The 20,989-nt window shown below is 55.9% G+C and overlaps 1 protein-coding gene across 4 annotated transcripts in view; it reads left to right on the forward strand.

Annotated features, from left to right (window-relative positions):
• Nucleotides 1–8,469, forward strand: part of GRK5 (G protein-coupled receptor kinase 5) — a 207,053-nt gene extending 198,584 nt beyond the window's left edge. For all 4 annotated transcript variants that reach the window (XM_046027594.1, XM_046027595.1, XM_046027597.1 and 1 more), the window contains 4 exons: nt 347–484; nt 1,201–1,338; nt 1,880–2,011; nt 3,985–8,469. In XM_046027594.1, the coding sequence (XP_045883550.1) occupies nt 347–484; nt 1,201–1,338; nt 1,880–2,011; nt 3,985–4,083 (507 nt within the window). In that variant the 3' untranslated portion in view covers nt 4,084–8,469. The remainder of the gene's footprint in view (nt 1–346; nt 485–1,200; nt 1,339–1,879; nt 2,012–3,984) is intronic.
• Nucleotides 8,470–20,989: the final 12,520 nt, after the last annotated feature.

A 20,989-nucleotide genomic window follows, 5' to 3' on the forward strand; every position in this document is an offset into this window, starting at 1 on the left:
ATGGGTGCCCCTCCTCCCTCTCGGCACAGTGGTGTGTGCCAGCCAGGAGCACGTCTGCAGAGTACTTCGGAGTTGAGTAAACGAGCAAGGGAGGCCTGCAGAGACGGGCACGCCACCTTGGGGAGGGCGGACGGGACTCCTGCTGTCCCGCAGGCCCCAGGCACCCGAGCCCAGCGCCAGCGCCAGACCACCCTGGGTGCCCGGGGTGATGTGGGCACTGCAGAGGCTGGAGGGGGGACACTCGTGAAAGACGTGGCCACAGTGCTCGAAGCCCCAAGCTCCTTGTGGCCTTCAGCAGGAGGAAAGGCCCACCAGGCATGACCGTCTCCGGGCTCTCTTGTCACAGCTCCTCACCAAGGATGCAAAGCAGAGATTGGGCTGCCAGGAGGAGGGGGCTTCAGAGGTCAAGAGACACCCCTTCTTCAGGAACATGAATTTCAAGCGCTTAGAAGCCGGGATGTTGGACCCTCCCTTCATCCCAGACGTGAGTACCCCCCAGCCAAAGCCCGGGCGGAGCCTGTGCACCCACTCACGACCTTGACTGCGTGAATCCTTGAGCTCCAGGAGGACAGGGCCAGGGAGCGAGGGAGGATGGCGAGTATTCGTGCTGTAACAGCGGCAGCTCACGGTTCTGGGGCCCGGCTCTGTGGCAGGCACAGCCGTCAGCCGCACGCATAGGTGCCTCTACTGTCCCCATTTTGCAGGTGAGGAGACTGAGGCCTACAAGGGGGTATGTGACTTTCCCCGAGTTTCCAAGCACCACAGCTGGGATTCCAGCCCAGGTGCCCAGTGGCTTCAGAGGGGCGGGAGGTCCTCCCTGGGCCACGTGGCTCTGTGGCCCTGAGCCCCCACATTCCTTCTCTCTGTGGAGGATGGGTCAGAGGCCCCAGTCATGGCTGCCCTCATTACCATGGAGATGCCTGGAAATCCCGAGCCTCTGGGCTCCGGGGAAACAATCTGCCGGGGGAGTGGGCATCCCCGGAGGTGCGGAGGAATGTGAGGTCAGAGAGGGCGTGTTCCGTCACCCCACCGCGGCCACAGGCTGGAGAGAGGGGTGACATTAGGAAGGAGCCCCTCGGCAGATCCGTGACAGCAGCACAGTCCCCGGAAAGGCGCCCTCGTCCCCCTTCAGAACCCGAGGCTGGGGCCACCAGGTGTGGGGCGCAGCTCCAAGTGACTGAGCGAGCGCTCTGCCCGCAGCCCCGCGCCGTGTACTGCAAGGACGTACTGGACATCGAGCAGTTCTCCACTGTGAAAGGCGTCAACCTGGACCACACGGACGATGACTTCTACTCCAAGTTCTCCACAGGCTCCGTGCCCATCCCATGGCAGAGCGAGGTGAGCAGGGTGGTGGCCGTCTGCACCCTGAAGGGGGCCACTGGGCCGGGAGGACAAGGCCGTTGGCCGTTGGCGTGGGCTTCAGAAGAGGGATAGGAAGCGGGATGGATGTGGCTGTCCAGCTGACTGTCTTGGGAGGTCTGGCTGGAGAGAGGAGGAACAGAGACTATGGCTGGAGCGGAGGGAAGCCCGTGCTGCTTCCATGGGATGGACGTGATGGGGCAGGGGAGGGGACCCTGACAACGGGAAGGGCGCAGAGCACGTGGGTGACCTGGGCTTGGAGGGGGGTGAGGAGGGAGATGAGGCGTGGGTTGGCGGCTGGACGGTGAGCACACCCCCATCGGTGGTGGCAGCTGGGGGAGGCCAACGGGGCACAGGCCGTGGCAGGCGGGGAGCGGTCTGGGCCTGGGCCCCTGAAGGATGCAGGGCAGGCGGAGGACCTGTTAGGCGCAGGCTCGGGGCCGGTAGCAGCCGCTGGGACTCCTGTCCAGCCCAGGTGACTAATGCGGCCCCTCATGGCACCCTTGCCCTGCTTCCCCAGATGATAGAAACCGAGTGCTTTAAGGAGTTGAACGTGTTCGGACCCAACGGTACCCTCTCAGCGGACCTGAACAGAAGCCACCTTCCAGAGCCGCCAAAGAAAGGGCTGCTCCAGAGAATCTTCAAGCGTCAGGTGAGAGCCGCCCCCTCCGTGCCCGGTTGGCCTACCGTGGGCCCCTGGATGCCCTGGGCCCAGGTACCCCCCTGACACTGGACCCGTGGCCTTCTCCCTGCGTGTGGGGCGTCAGGGAGCAGGGGCCGCGGCAGCCCCGCCCAGCAAGGGGATCGGCAGGGTGGAAGGCGCAGGGCCAGCCCAAAACTCATCAAGGGGCCTGGGCCTCGGCACTGTGGATGACCGGGGTGCGTTCTCGGTTGTGCGGCTGCCTCCGTGGCCTGTACCCACCAGGTGCCCGTAGCGTCCCCCCAACCCGACTAATCAAAAATGTCTCCAGACCTGGCCCCATGTCCTCTGGGGGCGAAATCTCCCCCACGGAGAACTGACTGCCCTCTACGGCCCTTGTAAAGCCTCGAGTTCTGTAGGTGACGACGCACATGACAACGAGCAGGCAGAATGGGTGTGGGAGAGGAGGTCCCTGAAGAACCTCATGGTTCCTGGGACAGGACCCGCCGAGTGGATGCTGTGGCCTCCCGCTGGCAGCCCCAGGAGACTTTGCCCCTTGGGAAAAGGCGTTCTTCCTCAGAGCCTGTCCCTGGATTGAGGGTCTCCGCAGGCCTGTGAGAGCCCGCTGAGGCCCTCACCTCATCCCCTTTGCCCAAGGCGGCGAGAATAACGCCCCCCTCCTGGCCTGGGCCTTGAAGAAGGCTCCACCCCAGTGGGTCCATCCAACCGCCTGGGAGTCTCCATTATTACATCCCCTCCACCCCGTCCCACCCCGACCCCCAAGGAGCCAACCCTCTCCCCAGGAGGATGGAGGAGGAGAGGCAGTGCAGCTCGGGTCCCCAGGCCCCCAGCTCCCCCAGCCCCCCAATACGGGATGGAGGCAACTGTTGCTGGCGCTCTGCTGTGGACCTCCGTCTGCACCGCGTGCTTTTTGAGGGCTCCTCTTACCTACTCTGCACAAAAGCCTGGGCCTTAATTCAGCCGTCCAGTTGATCAGCTAGTATGGAGCGAGTGCCCCTGCGTGCAAGGCTGTTTCCTCAGGGTCTGAGATGCACCAGCAAGCCAGACCGGGCTCCTGCCCTTTGGGCGTCCTAGCGCAGCGCGAGCCCAGGATGGGCTCCCATTACCCAACTTCACAGATAGGGAAACTGAGGCTGAGGGGGGCCAAGGAACTTGTGCAAGGTCACACGGCTGGTAAACGCATATGAAGGATCTGGGGATAACGGCAGGGAGCATGGATCGGGCACATAGAGAGAAAAGGCAGACTGAGGGCAAGTTTGGGGTTTGATCTGAAAGTGTCATGTGAGTTTCACATCCTATTCCGAAACAGACTCCTGTTTGTAGACTATAAAAATTTAACTCGTAAATGCTTCCACCGAGTAAAATGGAAGCTCCCCAAAGAAAGGACCGTCCCCTTCCACACGGCCGTTTGCCTACCACATACTTGCGGCAGAGACTCACAGACCCGGGCTTCAGATCAGGCCCTGCCACTTCCTGCCACTGGGGTGGCGCCGTGCTGACCTGCCCCATCCTCTGTGGGCCCTCCTGAAAAGTCGGCACCCAGGGCCAGCAGGAGGTCTGTAAGAGCCCACAGCTCCTGGTTCTCAGGTCCAGCGCTCGCTGAGCCCTCTCTGTGCCCTGCCTCCACCCGCCCAGTACAGAAGCGCCTCTTACCCCACAGGGCACGCAAGGCAGCCAAGAGATTGAATAAGTTGCTCAAGGTCGTGCAGCTAAGCGACAGGTTTCAGACCCTGGGCCTAATGAACCGTAGGTATTCTAGGAGGGGCCGCCCTCTCCCTGCCTTGGGGTCCTCTTAATCCCATAGCTGTCCCCCAGCCCCAAGGGATGGCCCCTGGCTTTGGGTCTGCATCAGAAGAAGGCACAAGGCAGCGTCCCCTGACCGTGACCCTATTTTCAGATTCAGAGGCCCCTGTGCATCCACCAGGACTCACTCTCTCTCTCTCCCCCTCCGCTCTCTCCTCTAGCATCAAAACAATTCCAAGAGTTCACCCAATCCCAAGACCAGTTTTAACCACCACATAAATTCAAACCACGTCAGTTCAAACTCCACTGGAAGCAGCTAGTTGGAGCTCTGGCCTTGAAGTCCGCGGTGGGACCAGCCTAGACCCTTGTCCTTAGAAGCAGAACTGGTGGACGGGGGGAGCTCTCCAGGAGCCGGGGAAGGAGGCCACCCACCTCCTCGACGCAGAGCCTCCAGGTTTCTCAAAGAGATTTCCACTCAGGTCTGTCTCCAGAGGTGGCCCTCAAGCCGACGTGGAACATTGCAATAGAAATCCAGCCGGATATGACAACTTGCACGTAGTTCGATAGCGTCATACCTAGAACTGAATTTTGTCTTTATTATTTTTAAAGAAAAGTTTTGTAAATTTCTCTATCGTCTCAGTTTACATTTTGTATATCTGTATTTAAATGAAAGTCAGGCTCGGAGGGTGTATATTTTCTGTGCAGCCACTGTTAAGCTGTGTGTTTTAAGACATTTTGGAGTGGGCAGGGTGGGGGGCGGGGAGGGGCTACAAAAAAAATGTGACTCAAGACTTCCAGAGCCTCAAATGAGAAGATGTTTTTATTAAATGTAGAAAATGATTCACGTTTCACCTTTAAAGGATTGGTTGTATCCGTCTCTAACCTTTCCCTCACGTTGACGTCACCATGCTGTTGGCTTAGAACAGCCCGAATTAGGTGCTCCAGACACACTTGGGACTTCGGCCCCATCCGAATGTCCCCCGTGGGGTCTCTGGAGTCACCTGGGGCCAATGCTCCTGTTTCCTTTAGAGGCACACGGTGCCTGTCTCTCTCCGGCCTTGGCCTCCTCTTCCTTCTGGAAGGCGCACAGAGCTGGGCCTCTTTCTTTCAAACAGGTTCTGATGGCTAAAGCCTGTATGTTTTCAAGACGCTTGCTTTTGGGGATTTTTGTTTTATTCTGTTTTTAAAGGGACGCATCTCGATGACAAGGAGTAGTCAGGGAACCCCAGTTCTCCTGAATCCCATGGGAGGCATCAGTGAGGGGGGTCAGGGGGGTCCTGTTGAATGAGTCCGTAGAGGGGGAGGGAGGCTTGCCCAGGGACTCCAAGCACATTCCTTAGGCGTTAACAGGGTCACGGGGTCTGGAGAACTTCCCAAGGCCCCACAGATCCCCTGGCCTAGGTGGCATGGGTGGGATTGGTTCTCTAAGCAATGGCGTGGCTGAGGAGGGGGCCAGGATACCACAGAAGCCCAAGACACACTCACTATCACTTCTTGGGAGAGGTGGGACAAAGGCGAGCTCTAACAGGGCATCTCAAAACTTCAGGCGCAAATAGCCCCCAGGAGGACTTGGTGACTTTCCCAGACCAGGGTCTTCTGAGGGCAGTCCGCAGGCCCTTGGAGCATGGCCAACCGGCCATGTCAACCAGGCAGCTGGCCTGTTGCCTCCACAAAGTGTCACCAACCCCCTGCCCTAGCGGAGGGGGAGTGGTCGACACCCCTGCTCCCCTGCCTGGCTGAGTCCCTGGCCATCGAGCCAGCCTCACTCAGACCTGGCGTCGGCTACCCGGCCATCGCCAGGGCTCCTCCCAGTGTGGGTCCTGCGCTACTTGCACTACTTGCATTTCTGGGCAAAATGCCGGTTCTGGGTTCCACCCCAGACCTACGGAATGGACTCTCTGGAGTAGGGCCCAGGAATCTGCATCTTTAAGAAACTTTCCAGAACATTCTAACAACCCTCAAGGAAGGGCACTGCTGCCTTAGCTTCACTGGGGCTTTGGACGCAACTCTCCCAAAACGATTTCTTCCTGTGACCCAGGCAGCTTGGAGCACGAGCTTTGAGGGAGGAGAGCGTAGCGGGCATGGCAGCCTCCTGTCCTGTGTCCGTGCACCTCCCTCAGGCGGACCCTGGGGCCTGGAGCTCACCGCCGGAGAAGGGCCACCTTTGGGACCGACCGCTTTAGGTCACTCAACAAACACACGGCAGAGACACAACAGCTGGGCTCCCCAAGGATCCTTCCAGCATGCAGAATTAGTTTCTTTACGACCAGCTCCGGCCTCACGAGGCTGCTTCTGTGTCCTTTCCTGGACTGCGTACGAGGTAAATGCAAACAGCCGTACTCGTTTTTGCCAAGAAAGTGGAAAGCTCCTTGACCAGTATTTTAAGATCCAGCTCCTGCTGACCCTCCTTTCTCGATGGAAAGGACAGTCATCTTCCTGGGACGGTCACCAGCCCAAGCTCCCACCCTCCCTCCTTCCTTTTGCCCAACTCACAGCAGCTGTGCGCTTACCGAATGGCGTGGAGAGGCGTCTCTTTCCACGCCTCCGGGCCCCACGCTGGCCTTTGGCAGCGCAGAATCCTCAAGGAGCAAGAAGAAAAACATCAGTCTGCTCCGTGTGTTTCTGCATCCTGGAGCTGGAACGAGGCTAACACACAGGCCTTCGTGGGTCTGCCTTCGCATTTGCGGCCTGTCCCTAGCACATGCCCCTAGGCTGGGGTGCCGAAGCCACCGTCTCGCTGTTCCCTCCCGTTGCTTTTGGACCCATTCCTTTTGGACCTTCATTTCCTGCAAGAGAAGGGAAGTCATTATTTAAAACAATGCCTGAAAATCAGCCTCCTTTCCACCAAGTGCCCCAGTCCCCGAGGCCCCCAAGGTCCTGCCCCTCCCCCAGCTTCTCCTCCAAGTTGTTTCCTATAGTTGCATTTTTAAAAGATATTTTTAAATTAGGAAAACAACCAAATAAGCCCCACCTTTCTCCCCATCCCCTTGTCTGGGATGAGGCGTGTTTGGGCAGTGAATGGATCTTCTTTTTTTTTTTTCTCCCCAGCATTTGAGCTCTTCACAGAAGGGCCTCTCTTTCTCCAAATGTGACATTTCCCTCACCGGACGTTCGCTGACCTTGTGCCTTTGAGGGGAGAGGCAGGGCCCTACAGAAACATCTCTGTTTCCACCGTTCAGGAGACAAGCTGCTGTCTCCAGTGGACAGGTGTGATTTCTGCCACGAGCGCCATGACCGACAAATGTTCATAGAGCCCCAGCGTGTAGGGGGGCACTCCCGTAAGATCACCTACAATGTCACCAACGCCTGAGCCCTGCCTTCACCAGGAAGGCCTTCCCGTCCCATGTCACCCATTCTCGACTCTTCCTAGGCCGGGAAAATCACTCTTTAAACCGTGAACTTTCGAGAACTGCTCACCGGCATAGCTGCTGAGCATCGCTGCATCTCGAGAGGCCCCAGGAGGCTTGTTCCCTGAAACGCGCTGCTCTTGCAAATCCTCAGTCTTGAGGGGCAAGCTACGTGGGAGAGTAGGACATCTGGGTTTTACGCACACTTGACAGTAGCCTGCCACGACACAGGCGTTCTGGGGGCAGGTGTGGACGCCGCCTTGGCATCAAAGTCACGACCGGCTGCGGCCGGCTGCCCGCGAGCCCAGGGAGCCCCAGCGACGTGCAGGGCATGCCCTCGGAGCGGCCAGGGTCTCCGTGCCCCCCAAAGAGCCCGGCCCGCCGTCGAAGCTCCTTGCCACTCTTCTACACCCCGTCCATGCCTGGAAGGCTCGGGGCATCCGCTTCCCACCGACCCTCCCAAGTGAGCCGCTGACCCAGACCTCGCTTCGGAGGGAGCACCGCTGCCTCCTTGCGCCTGGCATCCCAGGCCTGGCCAAAGGGACTGGCGGCCTCGCGGACAACCAGGAGGCTCCCACCCTCCCCGACCCCAGATGAAGAGGAAGGGCTGCTCGGGGGACATCGGCCCTGCACTTGGGCTGCTGCAGGCTCCCAGGTCCCGGCTATCACCTGCACCGTCCAAGGACAACCTCATGGTCTCCTGTCCTCGCAGCCCCTCCCTCTGAGACAGGACCTCCTCACTTCACAGCCTCTGTTGGAAAGAGAAGGAGTGTGACCTCGCCGTGCATTTTGAAGCAACAGAGTTGAGTCATGACGGGCAGAGAGTTCACTTCTCTCTGTCACAAGGGACCCGGACAGGGCAGCCTCGCCCCCAGAGGCCCCTCGCCCCATGGGCTTTGGAAGACCGGAGTGTGCGGGTTAGAGCCTGCTCCGTGTGGCCGGGTTCTCCGCTGGTCTCGTGCCGCGGACAGTGATCCAAAACACTTGAAAAGCTAGCTCTCCCCGGGATGGAAAGACACTTCCTAAAAGAAGAATCTAGAGGTCTTTCTCCAGCCCGTCAATAGGTCATTTTTGTAATAGATCAAAAGCAAATGTTCTCAAGTAGAAGAGCTTAGTGGCTGTTGGTAGTGTTACAGTAATAATCCTTCTAGTAGCCAAAGGTTTCGATTTTTTTTTTTTTTCAGGGAAATTTTCACACTGATACTGAAAGAAAATAGGTCCATTTTGGAGGTCATTCCTAAAGATAGCGGCTTTTGTTCTGCTGCTCTGAATCTTTGTACATCCCGTCTAATAGGTCACTGTGCTGCTGTATCTAGATCGAACCACTGTTGTTTTTTTTAAGAGAAATAAATTCCTTCACGAAAATAGCGTGGCATTCCTTTCTGTCTGCGCACGGTTGTTCCCCCAGGAGGTCAGCACCGGCTGCCCTGCTTAACCTTTTACAGTTGGGCCCCACCCAAAGCCCCCCAGACCTCCCCCTGACCACGAGAGAGCGTTCACTGGGGGAAAAGGTGCACTCCAAACCTCTGACCCGGGGGTCCCATCAAAGGGGCTCTGTCCGGGACCATCTCCCCGCCTTCCAGAAACCCCCACTGCCTGAACCAGCCTCCCCGGCAGGCAGAAACCACCATCCTTCTGGCACACAGGGTCTGAGAAATTCCAGCCCCTTATCACCAGCCCACCCACCATTTACACCCCTCTGCCCGGCAACTCTGACCTCTTCCCCAGCCGCAGGGGGCAGGGGGCACCCTTCCTTCACCGCTTCCCCCCTCTCCAGCCCCTTCCCTCCTCTCACTCCAGGCAGCTGTGGATTTGGTAAGGGCAGGCACCAAAATGGTCTCCACCTCTTTCATTTCCAGGTAAGGTGCAAGGCGGGCACCCGCAGGGCACCAAGGAGGTTCAGGCCGCTACCCCTCCTCCGGGAGGGGCGTCCACGGGGTGTCAGGATCTAACTGCCCTCCCCGGAGACCGTGAAGACGAGAGAAAGTCCGGGCCTCGGGAACAGGCACTCAAGGTGGGGTCGGCCTGGACTCCTGGCCCCGCCTCGCGGCCGGCCTGGGCAGCTGTCAAGCCCTTGTTCCAAGGCCTGCGGCGGGAGCAGCAGGGAACAGGCCCGCCGGCAGCTACTCACTCACCAGGTGTCTGCTGAACTCCCACTTCACCCACAGCACTCAGAACCAAATCGGACGAAGTCCCTGCCCTCCCAGACCTTGTATTCCAGGGACGCTGGCCACCGCCCCGAGAAACCACCAGGCACAGAGCCTGTCGCACCGGGAGGAGTACAGACTCAGTGTGATAAGACACAGATCCTGACTCAGGAGGTCGGAGTCTGCGTCTGCCTTTCTGACACGCTCCCAGGAGAAGCTGCTGGCCCGAGCACCACGCTTTGAGCAGAGAGGCCTACGCCCTCACATCCCACCAAGGTCTGCAGCCCGAGCAGGACCTGCGTTCCCACTGCTGTCCCCTTCGGGCGCTGCGTTCAGAAGTAGACGTGTCTTCTTCATACTCCCATTTGCACAGAACCCCAGGGGCGGTTCTCAAACTCCGGCCCCTGGACCAGCAGCAGCCGCCACCCCCGGGGCTTTCTCAGCCTCCCGCACTCATCTTATCGGGCGATCCGCGGGTGGGAGCGGGCACAGGCCTGCAGGTGATGCTGGTTTACACCGAGCTTTCCTCGCCTGGAAGCCTCGTTGTGCTCCCTGCCCGCAGCCTTGCACGGGGACGAGGACCGCTGGCGCAGGTGGTGAGGCTCTTACTGTAAACGGGAAATGCTGTGCATCCCTGGCTGCCCTTGATCTTTAAAAATAGGAGCCAGGACACGACGGTATATAAGAGCACGGCCGCACGCGTCTCAAAATGAGAGGAGGGGCTCCCTCAGTCGGGGAAGCATCTGCCTTCAGCTCATGATCCGGAGTCCTGGGCCGGAGGTCCACATCGGGCTCCCTGCTCAGCAGGAGCCTGCTTCTCCCTCTCACTCTGTCGGCCGCTCACCCCCGGCTTGCTCTCTCTCTCTCTTTCAAATAACTAAAATCTTAAAAAAAAAAAAAACTAAAACTGAAAAGTCAGGTTACCTCTAGGGAGAGATGGCCAACAGGGGACAGGGTGAGGGGCAGACAGAGAAGCCAGACTTCGCTGCATGTGCTTTGTCTTACAGACTTGACTTGGGAAGCAAGTATCACATGAAAAACAAATCCAGCTGTAGCGAGGAGAGGCCTTTATTTGAAAGAAGCTGTCGCACCAGGGGGAGAGATACCGCAGGAGGGAGGGCGCTCTGACCCTCGGGTCTGCAGGTCTTGGGGTCAGGCCAAAAGGGGTCTGCTTTATGGAGAGGAGGGAACCAGGCTTCTCAAGTCCCACTTCCCCACACCCAGATAGTTCTAGAAGAGCACGCCTTACCCTGAGGCCAACCTGTTCTCCGAAGGGGCTGTGTGTTGGCTCAGGCTGAAGATGGGCCAAAGTTCAGGGTCCTGGCGCAAGGAGAGAAACTGAACCGAAGTTTGGTTACCAAGCACTACGTGTGGAAGGATCAGTGGGAAATGGGGGTTCAGCTAATCAGCTAATCATTTGAGGCAAAACATGGGAATTTGGAGGGCCTCTGTCAGGGCTTGGTCATGGAGAAACAAGTAGGGCGAGGGGCATCCTCAGGGCTTCGGAGTCCACTAGCTGTGGACTCCTGAGGAGAGTCTGGGTAAACTAAGGACGCACAGGTATTATTCCACTGTTTGTACCATAACCTATTTCAAAGTAAATTACCCACAAGGCAACACTGCCCGGGTTGGGGAGGGAGGTGGGGAGGCCAAACCTCAGACCCCCAATATTGTGGAGCTTATCGAAGTCTGGAAAAAACTGAACTTGACTTTGGCCCAGACTTGGAAATAGAGGCCTTTAAAGCAAACAGCTTTTTCGGCTACTGGGAGAAAATACACAAGGAATGAAGTCTTGCTGTTTGTAACCATGGATGGAGCTAGAGTGTGTTGTACTAAGTGAAAAAGACAAGACAGGGGCGCCTGGGTGGCTCAGTGGGTTAAAGCCTCTGCCTTCAGCTCAGGTCATGATCCCAGGGTCCTGGGATCGAGCCCCACATTGGGCTCTCTGCTCAGCGGAGAGCCTGCTTCCTCCTCTCTCTCTGCCTGCCTCTCTGCCTACTTGTGATCTCTGTCAAATAATAAAATCTTAAAAAAAAAAAAGACAAGACAAATACCCTATGATCTCCCTACGTGTGGAGTTTAAGGAAACAGGTGAACAAAGCGGGAAAAGGGGTAAACGAAGACACAGACTCCTAACTGTAGACCGCAAACTGACCATGATGGAGGGGAGGGGGGTGGGGGATGGGGGAGACGGTGATGGAGATGAAGGAGGCACTTGTGATGAGCACCAGGTGTTGCATGAAAGTGTTGAGTCCATATATCCTACACCTGAAACCGTCACACCGTAGGTTCACTAACTTAAAGCGCTACTACTACGGGTAGACTAAAATCTCCCATCTCCTTAGCTCTCTCCTATCTGTTCCATTTGTTCTTGGCTTCTTTTCCTCCTTTTCTGCCTTCTGTGGGTGTAAGTGAGAATGTTTTATGATTTCTTATAACTCCTCTATTGGATTATTTGTGCCTTTTTTCAAAGACGGGTGGGGGCTGTGTGTGTCTGACCAAGGGGGAGGGGCCCCTTCCACTAGATGCTCCTGGACAAGGGGAAATGATCTTCTCCCCAAGCCTGCCTCCTTCTAATTCATTCTCAAAAAGGCAGCCAACACAGAAAACTTACTCCTCTAATGGGTTTTCCCCTATAATGTGGCAGGAATAAGCATTTGCCCCCAAGTGGAGTGGTCTCCCGCAGAGAGAATGGGAGGGAGAGAGATGCTGCAGACAAACTGACGAGCAGATTAATCAACAAACTGGTTAAGGACGGACCAGCTTCCTCGTTTCTGCCAGTCCGTATAACCAGCGGGGCGGGGATGAGCTGCTCGGCGTCCTCACGTGGACGCCCGGTCAGGAGTCTGGACAGATGATTCTAATTTTGCATTTGCAGAAGGTCCCCTTTCCAGAGAGAGATTGGGGTGGCCCTGGCTCTGAGGCTTGCTCTCTGGGACATGGGGCATGGTCAGCGATCCATTACTAGTCTCACACCCGAAGTTTGGGAGAAGTTCTGGAAGCTTCCACGGAGGGGATTTGGTGAACATCCGCTGGGTGGTGGTGCTGATGCCGCCCCCTGCTGCCCACCCCACCCCCCGGCAGAGAATGTTCTGAGGAACTCAGGACCCTGTCTAGGTGCTAAGATCTTGAGCGGCACTAGTGGGCAAAAGCGGCCAGCTGGAAAACAAGATCAACCTTCTGGGTGACGAAACGTTTGGGAAGTGGGTGGGAGAGGTTGGTTGGCTCTGGAGCTGCTCCGAGCAAAGGGTCAACCTTGAGACAAGCCTTGGACCTGGAGTGTGTCTTTGGGGAAGCACCTGGGAAGGGCTGACTCTAGGCGTCTTTGTGATGAAGTTTTAGAATATGAATGAGGTTCAGTGGGGTGAGGTGACCAGCAGACGACCAAGAAAGAATTCTTGAGACATCTTGGGTGCAAAATGGTTTTATTAAAGCACGGGGACAGGACCCGTGGGCAGAAAGAGCGGCTGCCCCAGGATTGTGAGGAGTGGTCCGTTACATACTTGCAAATTGGGAGGGGGTCAGGGATGGTGTAAGTCTCCAAGGGATTTTGGAAGCAAGGTTTCCAGGACCTTGAGGGGCTAGCTGTTGGGAAAAGGTCGTTGATTACTGTTTAATAAAACCCGAGTCATGAGACCCTTCAGATGTATATCGGTGGGCCATATGCTTGGGGATGATTGCTGACACTATCTTGGAGGTTTAGAGATAAAGGAAGTTTCCAAAGGAATTTTTGTTAAAGTAGACTTACAGGATCCTGGTAGGGGTCGGTCAGGCTAGGATTGCCTTTTGCCCTTAGCAAATTGTTCAAGGAGGAGGCAGTTGAGTCTCCAGAGGAATGTCACTCCGCCTGTTTCAAGGACTGGTCAGTTGGCTCTAGGTAGTAAGGAAATCTAATAACTTTTTTTCTGCCTCTGTTTCCCAGATTATCTGGGTCGTGGGCATGTGTGTTGGGCCCAGGATCAAGCCACGCCCACCCCCATGATGTAATTCCTTCCGTGTCCCACCTTCAGGAGCGTCTGTTACAGACACAGGGCCTCCTGCTGGAGAGGAGGGGGGGGGGGACTGAAGGCCTGGGGCCTTCCTCACCAGGCCTCTCTGCAGGGAGAAGAGGCAGGAGCCTGTGGCTGAGGGGCCGGAGCCCAGACGAGGGCGCGTGAGCCGGGGAGGGATCTCACGCCGGAAGCAGCGGCTCTGTGGCTGACCACCTCCGGCTTTGCTCTTGGTATACGGGGTGAAGACGAGCTTCCAAGAGGGGCCAAGGGCTACAGACAGGACCCTCCTTTCAGAGCACACACTGATCGTGCCTCCCCTGGGCAAAACCCTCTGTAGCTCCCCATTACTGCCTCTCACCACTCACTTCCTGCACATGCTGTGACCCAGCTTGCACTGCCCTCTGACTGACCCCTACTTGCCACTCGGGTCCTCCGTGGGCCACCCTTCTCTGGGGAGCGATACCCTGCCTGCGGGGGTCGGCTGTCCTCCCTACGCGCTCTCACCCACGCGGTGTTGAACTTAGCAGTTGATAAGCCTCTCTCCCCCCGTTAGAGCATGAGCTCCTTGAGGGAGTGTGGCAGGCAGGACAGGGGTCCCTGGAACCCCCACGTGTTTCGTCGTGTGGCCAGGTGGAGTTAAGGCTGGGATGGAATGAAGGTTGCCGGTCAGCTAACCTGAAAATAGGCAAGCTGCTCTGAGTTCCCGGGGTGAGGGGCGGGCAATAGGACCTCCAGGGTCCTTCAGAGTGGAAGGGGAGGGACATCTGGGTAGCTCACGCAGTTAAGCACCTGCCTTCAGCTCCGGTCATTACCCTGGGAGTCCTGGGGACCAAGCCCCACATTGCACTCCCCGTTCAGCGGGAGCCTGCTTCTCCCTCTGTGTGCCCCCTGCTCGTGCTCTCCCACTGTCAAATAAATGAATAAAATCTTAGGGTAAGAGGAGGGGGCGCCTGGGTGGCTCAGTCTGTTGAGTGTCCAGCTCTTGGTTTCAGCTCAGGTCACAATTTCAGGGTCGTGGGATCAAGCCCTGCTTCCGGCTCTGTGCTCTGTGGGGGGTCTGTGTGAGATTCTCTCCCCCCCCCCCGCCCTGCCCCACCGCTCCCCCACCCACACACACGCTTTCTCTCTCTCAAATCTCTAAGAAGAAAAGCGTGGAAGAGAAGGCAGAACAGTCGGTGTCAGCTGTAAGGAACACTTGACTGGCCATCACTGGCCTTGGAGATGGAGGACGGGGCCCCAAGCCAAGGAATGCGGCGGCCTTTAGAAGCCAGAAGAGGCCCGAAAACAGATTCTCCTCTGGGATCCCCAGGAGGAAGGGAACTGGGCTGACACCAGATTTTAACCCAGTGACACCCGTGCCAGCTTCTGAGCTCCAGAGCCAACGCGTACTGCTTCGAGCCGCTGAGCCTGTGTAAGGAGCCATAGGGAACTACAGCATGGATTGTGCACCATATCCCCAGAGTGATGCAGGAGGATGGCAGGGCCACCGTCCTGGGGGGGCATCTGTAGCCTCTGACACCAACAGCAGCCGTCACCCCCCGACTCCCCCGGGAGGAGCCTTGCTAGGGGACATCAGCATGGCTGGGTCACCAGGCTCTGGGTGAGGTCAGACGGCTCCTGCCTGGCGATCTCCAGCTCCCAAGGTCCTGACCAGCCATCACGGCACCTCCAGAGCTGCACCTGGGTCTCAAAGCTGTCCTGGGGGTGCCTGGCAGAGGCGGCCCCCTGGGTTGGGCCTCCTGCCCTCAGGGCTCCTGATGGCCGCCGGCTGCATGCCGAAATAGCCCAGCAGATTGTATCAGAAAATCTCTACTCATCTTTGCGCAAATCCCTGTGGGAGGAGCATCTGATGTCTTGGGCTCACCTTGGACCAGATCCTTTCCCTAAACACCTGGGGATCAGGGTGCGTTCCCAGAGCACTAGAAGTCCCTCATGCTGTGACTCAGGTGGGAGGACAAGAGAACTGACTACAGGGCCAAAGGGAGAGGTCTCCGGGGCTCCCGAGCCCTCCCCAAAACTTCAGCGTAGACCAGAGAGGGCAGCAAGGGCTTCAAGGTCAGGCTGTTGAACAAGCCCTTCTGAGACTGATTTTTGTTGGCTTAACTATCACATAATCACATACGATGAAATTCAACAATCGTAAGTGTACAATGCAGTGAGTGTTACCAAACGTATAGAGTCGTGCATCTACCAGTCAAGATAATAGGATGTCTCATTCACCCTGATAAGGTCCCCCGTGTTGCTTTGCTGTCAAGGGCCTCCCGTCCCCCCATGCTTCCTACCTGCTATCTGGGAGCTGGGGGGTGGGGGGAGGACTGAATGGAGGAGCCTGGAGGAAGGGCCAGAGTCCAGGGGGTCTCTTAATATGAAGCTTATTTTCCCTTATGGTTTTCATTCCTATTATTACCATTTAAAAAACACTTCACCAACATACTCCAGACCAGTAGAGGTCCCAGAGCACTGAGTATTGGGAGCTTCCAACTGCCCCTCCCCACCTGCCAGGGACACCCGACCGCCCAGCCAAACCACTCTCGGCTTCTGCCCTCCAGGATGAGAGACCCTAAACGTGTGTTGTCGGCAGCTCCGAAGTTTGTGGTAATTTGTTACAGCAGAAATAGGGAACAAATGCAGTCACGGAAATTAACATAGTCCTTGTATTAATAGTGTCTTACACCCCGGATATGCCTCACTCAATACCAAGCCCGTTTACCTCTTTGTCTCCCCGGCTAGATTACCAATTCCTGAAGGGTCTGAATTGCTTCTGTGCTCGCGCACCCCAGCCGTACCTAGCGTTGCTTCAGGAACTCAGGAAAGGAAGGGCAGCCGTTCACTCAGCATACGCTATGTCCCAGGCACTATCCAAAGCATTTTCTATGCTTCATCTCATTCAATCTACACACTCCTTTAAAAAAAAAAAAAAATTCACAAGTTCAACACTTTATAAGTTCTCACGTTTCCCTTGTTTATTTCCCCTTGTCTTTGAGGGTCGTCCGCAAAGTTCCAGTTTGAAACCCCTGCCGCTGTCCTTTAAGCCGAGGAAACCGAGATGGGAACCACTCTGCCCACGCTTGGCCAGAGAGAAGACGGACGGGGCCCGGTGTGAGGCCAAGGCTGGGGCTCTGAGCCAAGGTCACTGGTGTGAGACCTAGCCTGGTAACCCACTGGCTCCAGGACGGTGGGCAGGTCTCTTACGGTCCCTACATCTAAATCTCTTCCTCTTAAAACCCAGGCAACATTCCCCCTGCAAACGATTATTGACCACCTCCTGCAGGCCCCGCCCGGCTGCTGGCCCTAGAGATGCGACAATAAACGAAAGAGGAGGAAGTCCCAGCGTTAAGGGTCTTACCTTCCAGACGGGGTACAGAGACTAAATAAGACCCAGATTAATGCAAAGTCTGTTTGTCAAATATGCTCAGGAGAGGGGCACCTGGGTGGCTCAGTGGGTTAAAGCCTCTGCCTTCAGCTCAAGTCATGATCCCAGAATCCTGGGATCGAGCCCCGCATCGGGCTCTCTGCTTAGCAGGGAGCCTGCTTCTTTCTCTTTCTCTGCCTGCCTCTCTGCCTGCTTGTGATCTGTCTGTCAAATAAATAAATAAAATCTTTAAAAAAATATATTCTCAGGAGAAAACCATAAAGCAGGGGAACCAGTGGCCTTTGATAAGTGCGTGGTTACATCATCGTACGTCTGCCATCCTGGACCACTACTCAGCAGTAGGAGGGACGAGTGTATTGAGACTCACAACATGGATGGAGCTCATTCTCCAGTTACAGAGCTGGGGGACGGGTAAGAGGCTTCCAGAGCCTGGGCGGGGGGCGACTGCAGCACAGGAGAGATCTTGGTGTTGACGAGAGAGCTCCGTAACTTGGTAGCCGTGGTGGTCACGCAAATCTACACATGTACGAAAATGGCATAAACTACACGCACGCCTCAGACCAATGTCCATTGCCTGGCTTTGCTGCAGCCATTGGGGGAAACTGAGTAATGGCTGTAAGAGACCCCTCTATACGGTCTTTACCACTTGCTGTGACTCTAGAATTATTTCAAAATTCAAAGTTTGTATTTAACCTGTAGGAAAATGTAAACTAAAGGAGGGCAGAAGTACGGGCACTCCACAGAGGAGCCAGTGTGGAAATCCGGGGCAGAACATGTGATCCCCCAGCTGCTGCGGAGGGCTGGTAGGTGGTTTCAGTGAAGGAGAACATGAATCCAGAATGCTGCAGGGGCGCCTGGCTGGCTCCATCGTTATCTGCCTTCGGCTCATGTCATGATCCCAGGGTCCTGGGATCGAGCCCCGCATCGGGCTCCCTGATCAGTGGGGAGCCTGCTTCTCCCTCAGTCCCTCCCCCTGCTGGTGCTCTCTTGCCCTCTCAAATATTTTTTAAATTTTTTTTTTAATTAAAAATAAAAACTATCCGTGTGTGTATGTGTGTGTGTGACAATATTGCTGTGGTCCTGTTTCTTTTAAAGCTCCCTAATGTGGGGCACCTGGGTGTCTCAGTGGGTTAAGCCTCTGCCTTCCGCTCAGGTCATGATCTCAGGGTCCTGGGATCAAGCCCTGTGTGGGGCTCCCTGTTCAGCAGGGAGCCTGCTTCCCCTTCTCTCTGCCTGCCTCTCTGCCTACTTGTGATTTCTGTCAAATAATTAAATAAAACATCTTTTAAAAAAAAGTCCCTAACGTTTGGAGCTGCACACTGAAATCTTTACCGATGACATGATATGTGATGATCTGTGATTTCAAAATAAAAGACCTAGAAGTGGCTGGAGGCTGGATGCATGGGGCTGGCCAGGGTTTGGGGAAGACAGTGGTGACGTCCCTTGAATTCTGTCATGAGGTTGCAGTGGTCTCCCTTGGATAGAGTCCAAGCACAGTGGTGAGTCCTGTCTCCCGCAAGTCCCCGAGGTCAGCACCAGGCTCCTCTCTGGCTGCCGGTTGTTACAGAGGTATGGTACCCCACACGCTTGTAGGGGGTCTGTAAGACCCTCTGGGGCCATTTCCTGTTTTGCTCTTTGGAACTTGTTGGTTTCATCCCTGGTTTTGGTTTTAATGATCTGTTCCCCAGGAAGCCAGGGTGTGAGGGAGGTAGTTGAGCAGGACGTGTGGTTTCCCCAAACTTGTAGCAACAGAGACTTTACCCCCAAAACAAATCCTTAGGAGTCCTCCAAAAGCCCGAAAGACAACCTCTCAACATGTTTGCTGTGTGATCTTGGGGAAAGCACTTCTCTGGGCGCCAGTGTCTTTCACAAAGCATTTCATAGTTTGGTTCCAGCTCTAGAGACCTGCTCAGCTCCAAGGGGTGCACCGGCTAGGAGGTCGCCTTCTTGGAGCGAGGAAACCCGGCACAGAGGGTGTGTTGTTTGTGCCGAACCACACAGCGGGTGATGGTGGAGACGCTTTCCTCCCTGTATCCTCGGCTGTGCCTGCGCCATGGAAGGCGGGTGGGTGGTCCTGTCCCTGTGGCCCCAGATGGCAAGCCCAGGGACCTGTGGGTGTCCCGCCTCAAGGCAGTCAGAGCCCGACAGCCCCCAAGTGGAGAGAACCACCCGGTTTCAGACTCGTCTGCCCACGGGCCACCCGGGGGACATTCACAGCTCCCCAAGCAAGTTTCTTAGAAAAAAGGGGTTCTCCACTTCCTTCAGGGCTCTAAGGAACAGTGGCCCGTGTGAGCGGTCCTTATTAATAAGGATAAAGATAGCCATACTTTGGGGGTCATGCACCATACTTAGTGCATTTAATTCTCCCAACTACCCATATCCCTATCAATCATCATGATTATTATCCCTATTTCATAGATGGGGACAACGAGATGTGGAGAGGGAAAAGAATCCACCCCAAATCAGCCCGCCAGGACTTAAAACCAGCCTGTCTGATTCCATGGGACTCATTGCTTCTTTTTTTTTTTTTCTCTTTTGTATTTTTTGGTTTTATTTTTTTGGTTAAAAACTGTTCCTTTTACCAGTGAGAGAGTTTTTATTTCCTGTGAGCTCTGGAAATAGTCTCTGCATATAGGTACATTCCTCTGTTTTACTGGAAATGAGGTCTGTATAGACCATGTGCCCCCTGGCTTTCTTCATGCAGCCGGGCGTCATGAAGTTGGGTCCATCCCAGCACACCTAGATTTGCCTCTGCACATTTTATCTCTGTGGCGTTTGTAGGTGTGGCCACACACATTCCTTCAATTCATCTCTTATAAAGGATCACTTAGATGGATTCCAGAACTTTCTTACCCCAAACACCACTAATGCCAGCGCCCACGCTCTGCCCACACCACAGAGGCCTCTTGTCAAACAAGGAGGGCCACCTCTTCTCCGTGGGCCCAGTGTCAAACAGTCCTTCTGGTCCTGGGACCAGAGCTTCTCATGACCACTCTTTCCATCTTTGTAATGCCAGGTCCCCTTGCCTTATGTCCCCTCTGCAGAGGGCTGGTGCCATCCCAGGGTGCTAGACAGGTAGCTAGAAAGGTGTCACTGTCTGTGATAGAGACTCCTGTGCCTGGGCGTGCTCAGCGGTGCGCTGATAAAGGTTTGACAACCGGCTCTTAGGGAGGGGAGTCCTGATGGCCGCACTGGGGTCGGGTGTTCCCATCGTGGCTGATGGCGCGCTCCCGACGTGATGTTCCTGAATGGGGCCATCAGAAGAGATGCACATGGTTGCATCTCCCAAGAGCATTTGCTGCCTCCAAACATCACGTGGGCCATCACTGTGGGGTGGACACAAATGGCCTCTTGGGCCAGAAGTCCCCCAGAGTCCCTTTTCCATCTGCTCCAGCCCCCAGGGGTTTGGAGACACTTTCCCCTCGATTCCTGTTCCACCTTGGGTGCCCTTCCTCCTCCCCCAGCAAGGACCGACCAGAGGGTCAACAGCCCCTATCAATCTGGGGACGGCAGCCAGCCAGAATAACATGTTTTTATTTGTTTAAAAACAACTGTAAACCAAACCAAATAAATGTATTGTTTTTCTCCAGACAGGTAAAAGGAAATACATTCTCGTTGCTGCAAGTGGAGAGTGAGGGAGAGGAAATGGGAGGAGGCCGCTGAAGGGACAGACCCCCCTCCCCCCGCCACTGAAATGTCACGGGTGCTATTGGCTCAAGGGACCCCAGAAGGTCATGGCTTCTCTCTGTGCGGCTTATGGTTCGTGGGGTGGGGATGGCCTTGGGAAAGGAAGAGGGAGGCCTATCTGGACTGAAACACGTCAACTCAGAGCCCTACGAGGGGGGAGGAAACAAATGTATGCAGGGTCAGGGCTCAGGGACAGGGACCCTGATGCCATCTGAGAGCCTCCGAGTACAAGGAGGTCCAATAACTTAATGTAGACCTTCAACTCCACTGACCCAAGAGTGACAAATGACCATTTTAACCACCGAGGCAATCCCACACCCCATGCCACGCAGGGAGTCTCTCCCCTACAGTAAGAACAAGGGGAATGCGTGAGTCTGATTAGCTTGCCCCACTCGGCGCGGTCCTCTCGCCTCTGTGTGTAACCCCAGTGTTTAAGGAGGCCTGTTTTCCACCAGGCCTGGGCCCTCCTTCAAGGCCAACCACTAAGCGGGGCACTTGTCCTCAGACCCAGGAATCTGTCCCACCCTGGCGGGAAGCATGACATGTTGGTCTTCAACCTCGTGCCTCCTCAGGGGCCTCCCACGGGAAATTCTGACAAAGCATGATTTTCACCTGACACGCAGGAGCAGGGAGACGGGGACAATGAGCCTCATGGAACCAAAGGTCTTTGGGTCTTAGGG

This window comes from Meles meles, chromosome 13 (assembly GCF_922984935.1).
Source record: "Meles meles chromosome 13, mMelMel3.1 paternal haplotype, whole genome shotgun sequence".
NCBI lineage: Eukaryota > Metazoa > Chordata > Mammalia > Carnivora > Mustelidae > Meles > Meles meles.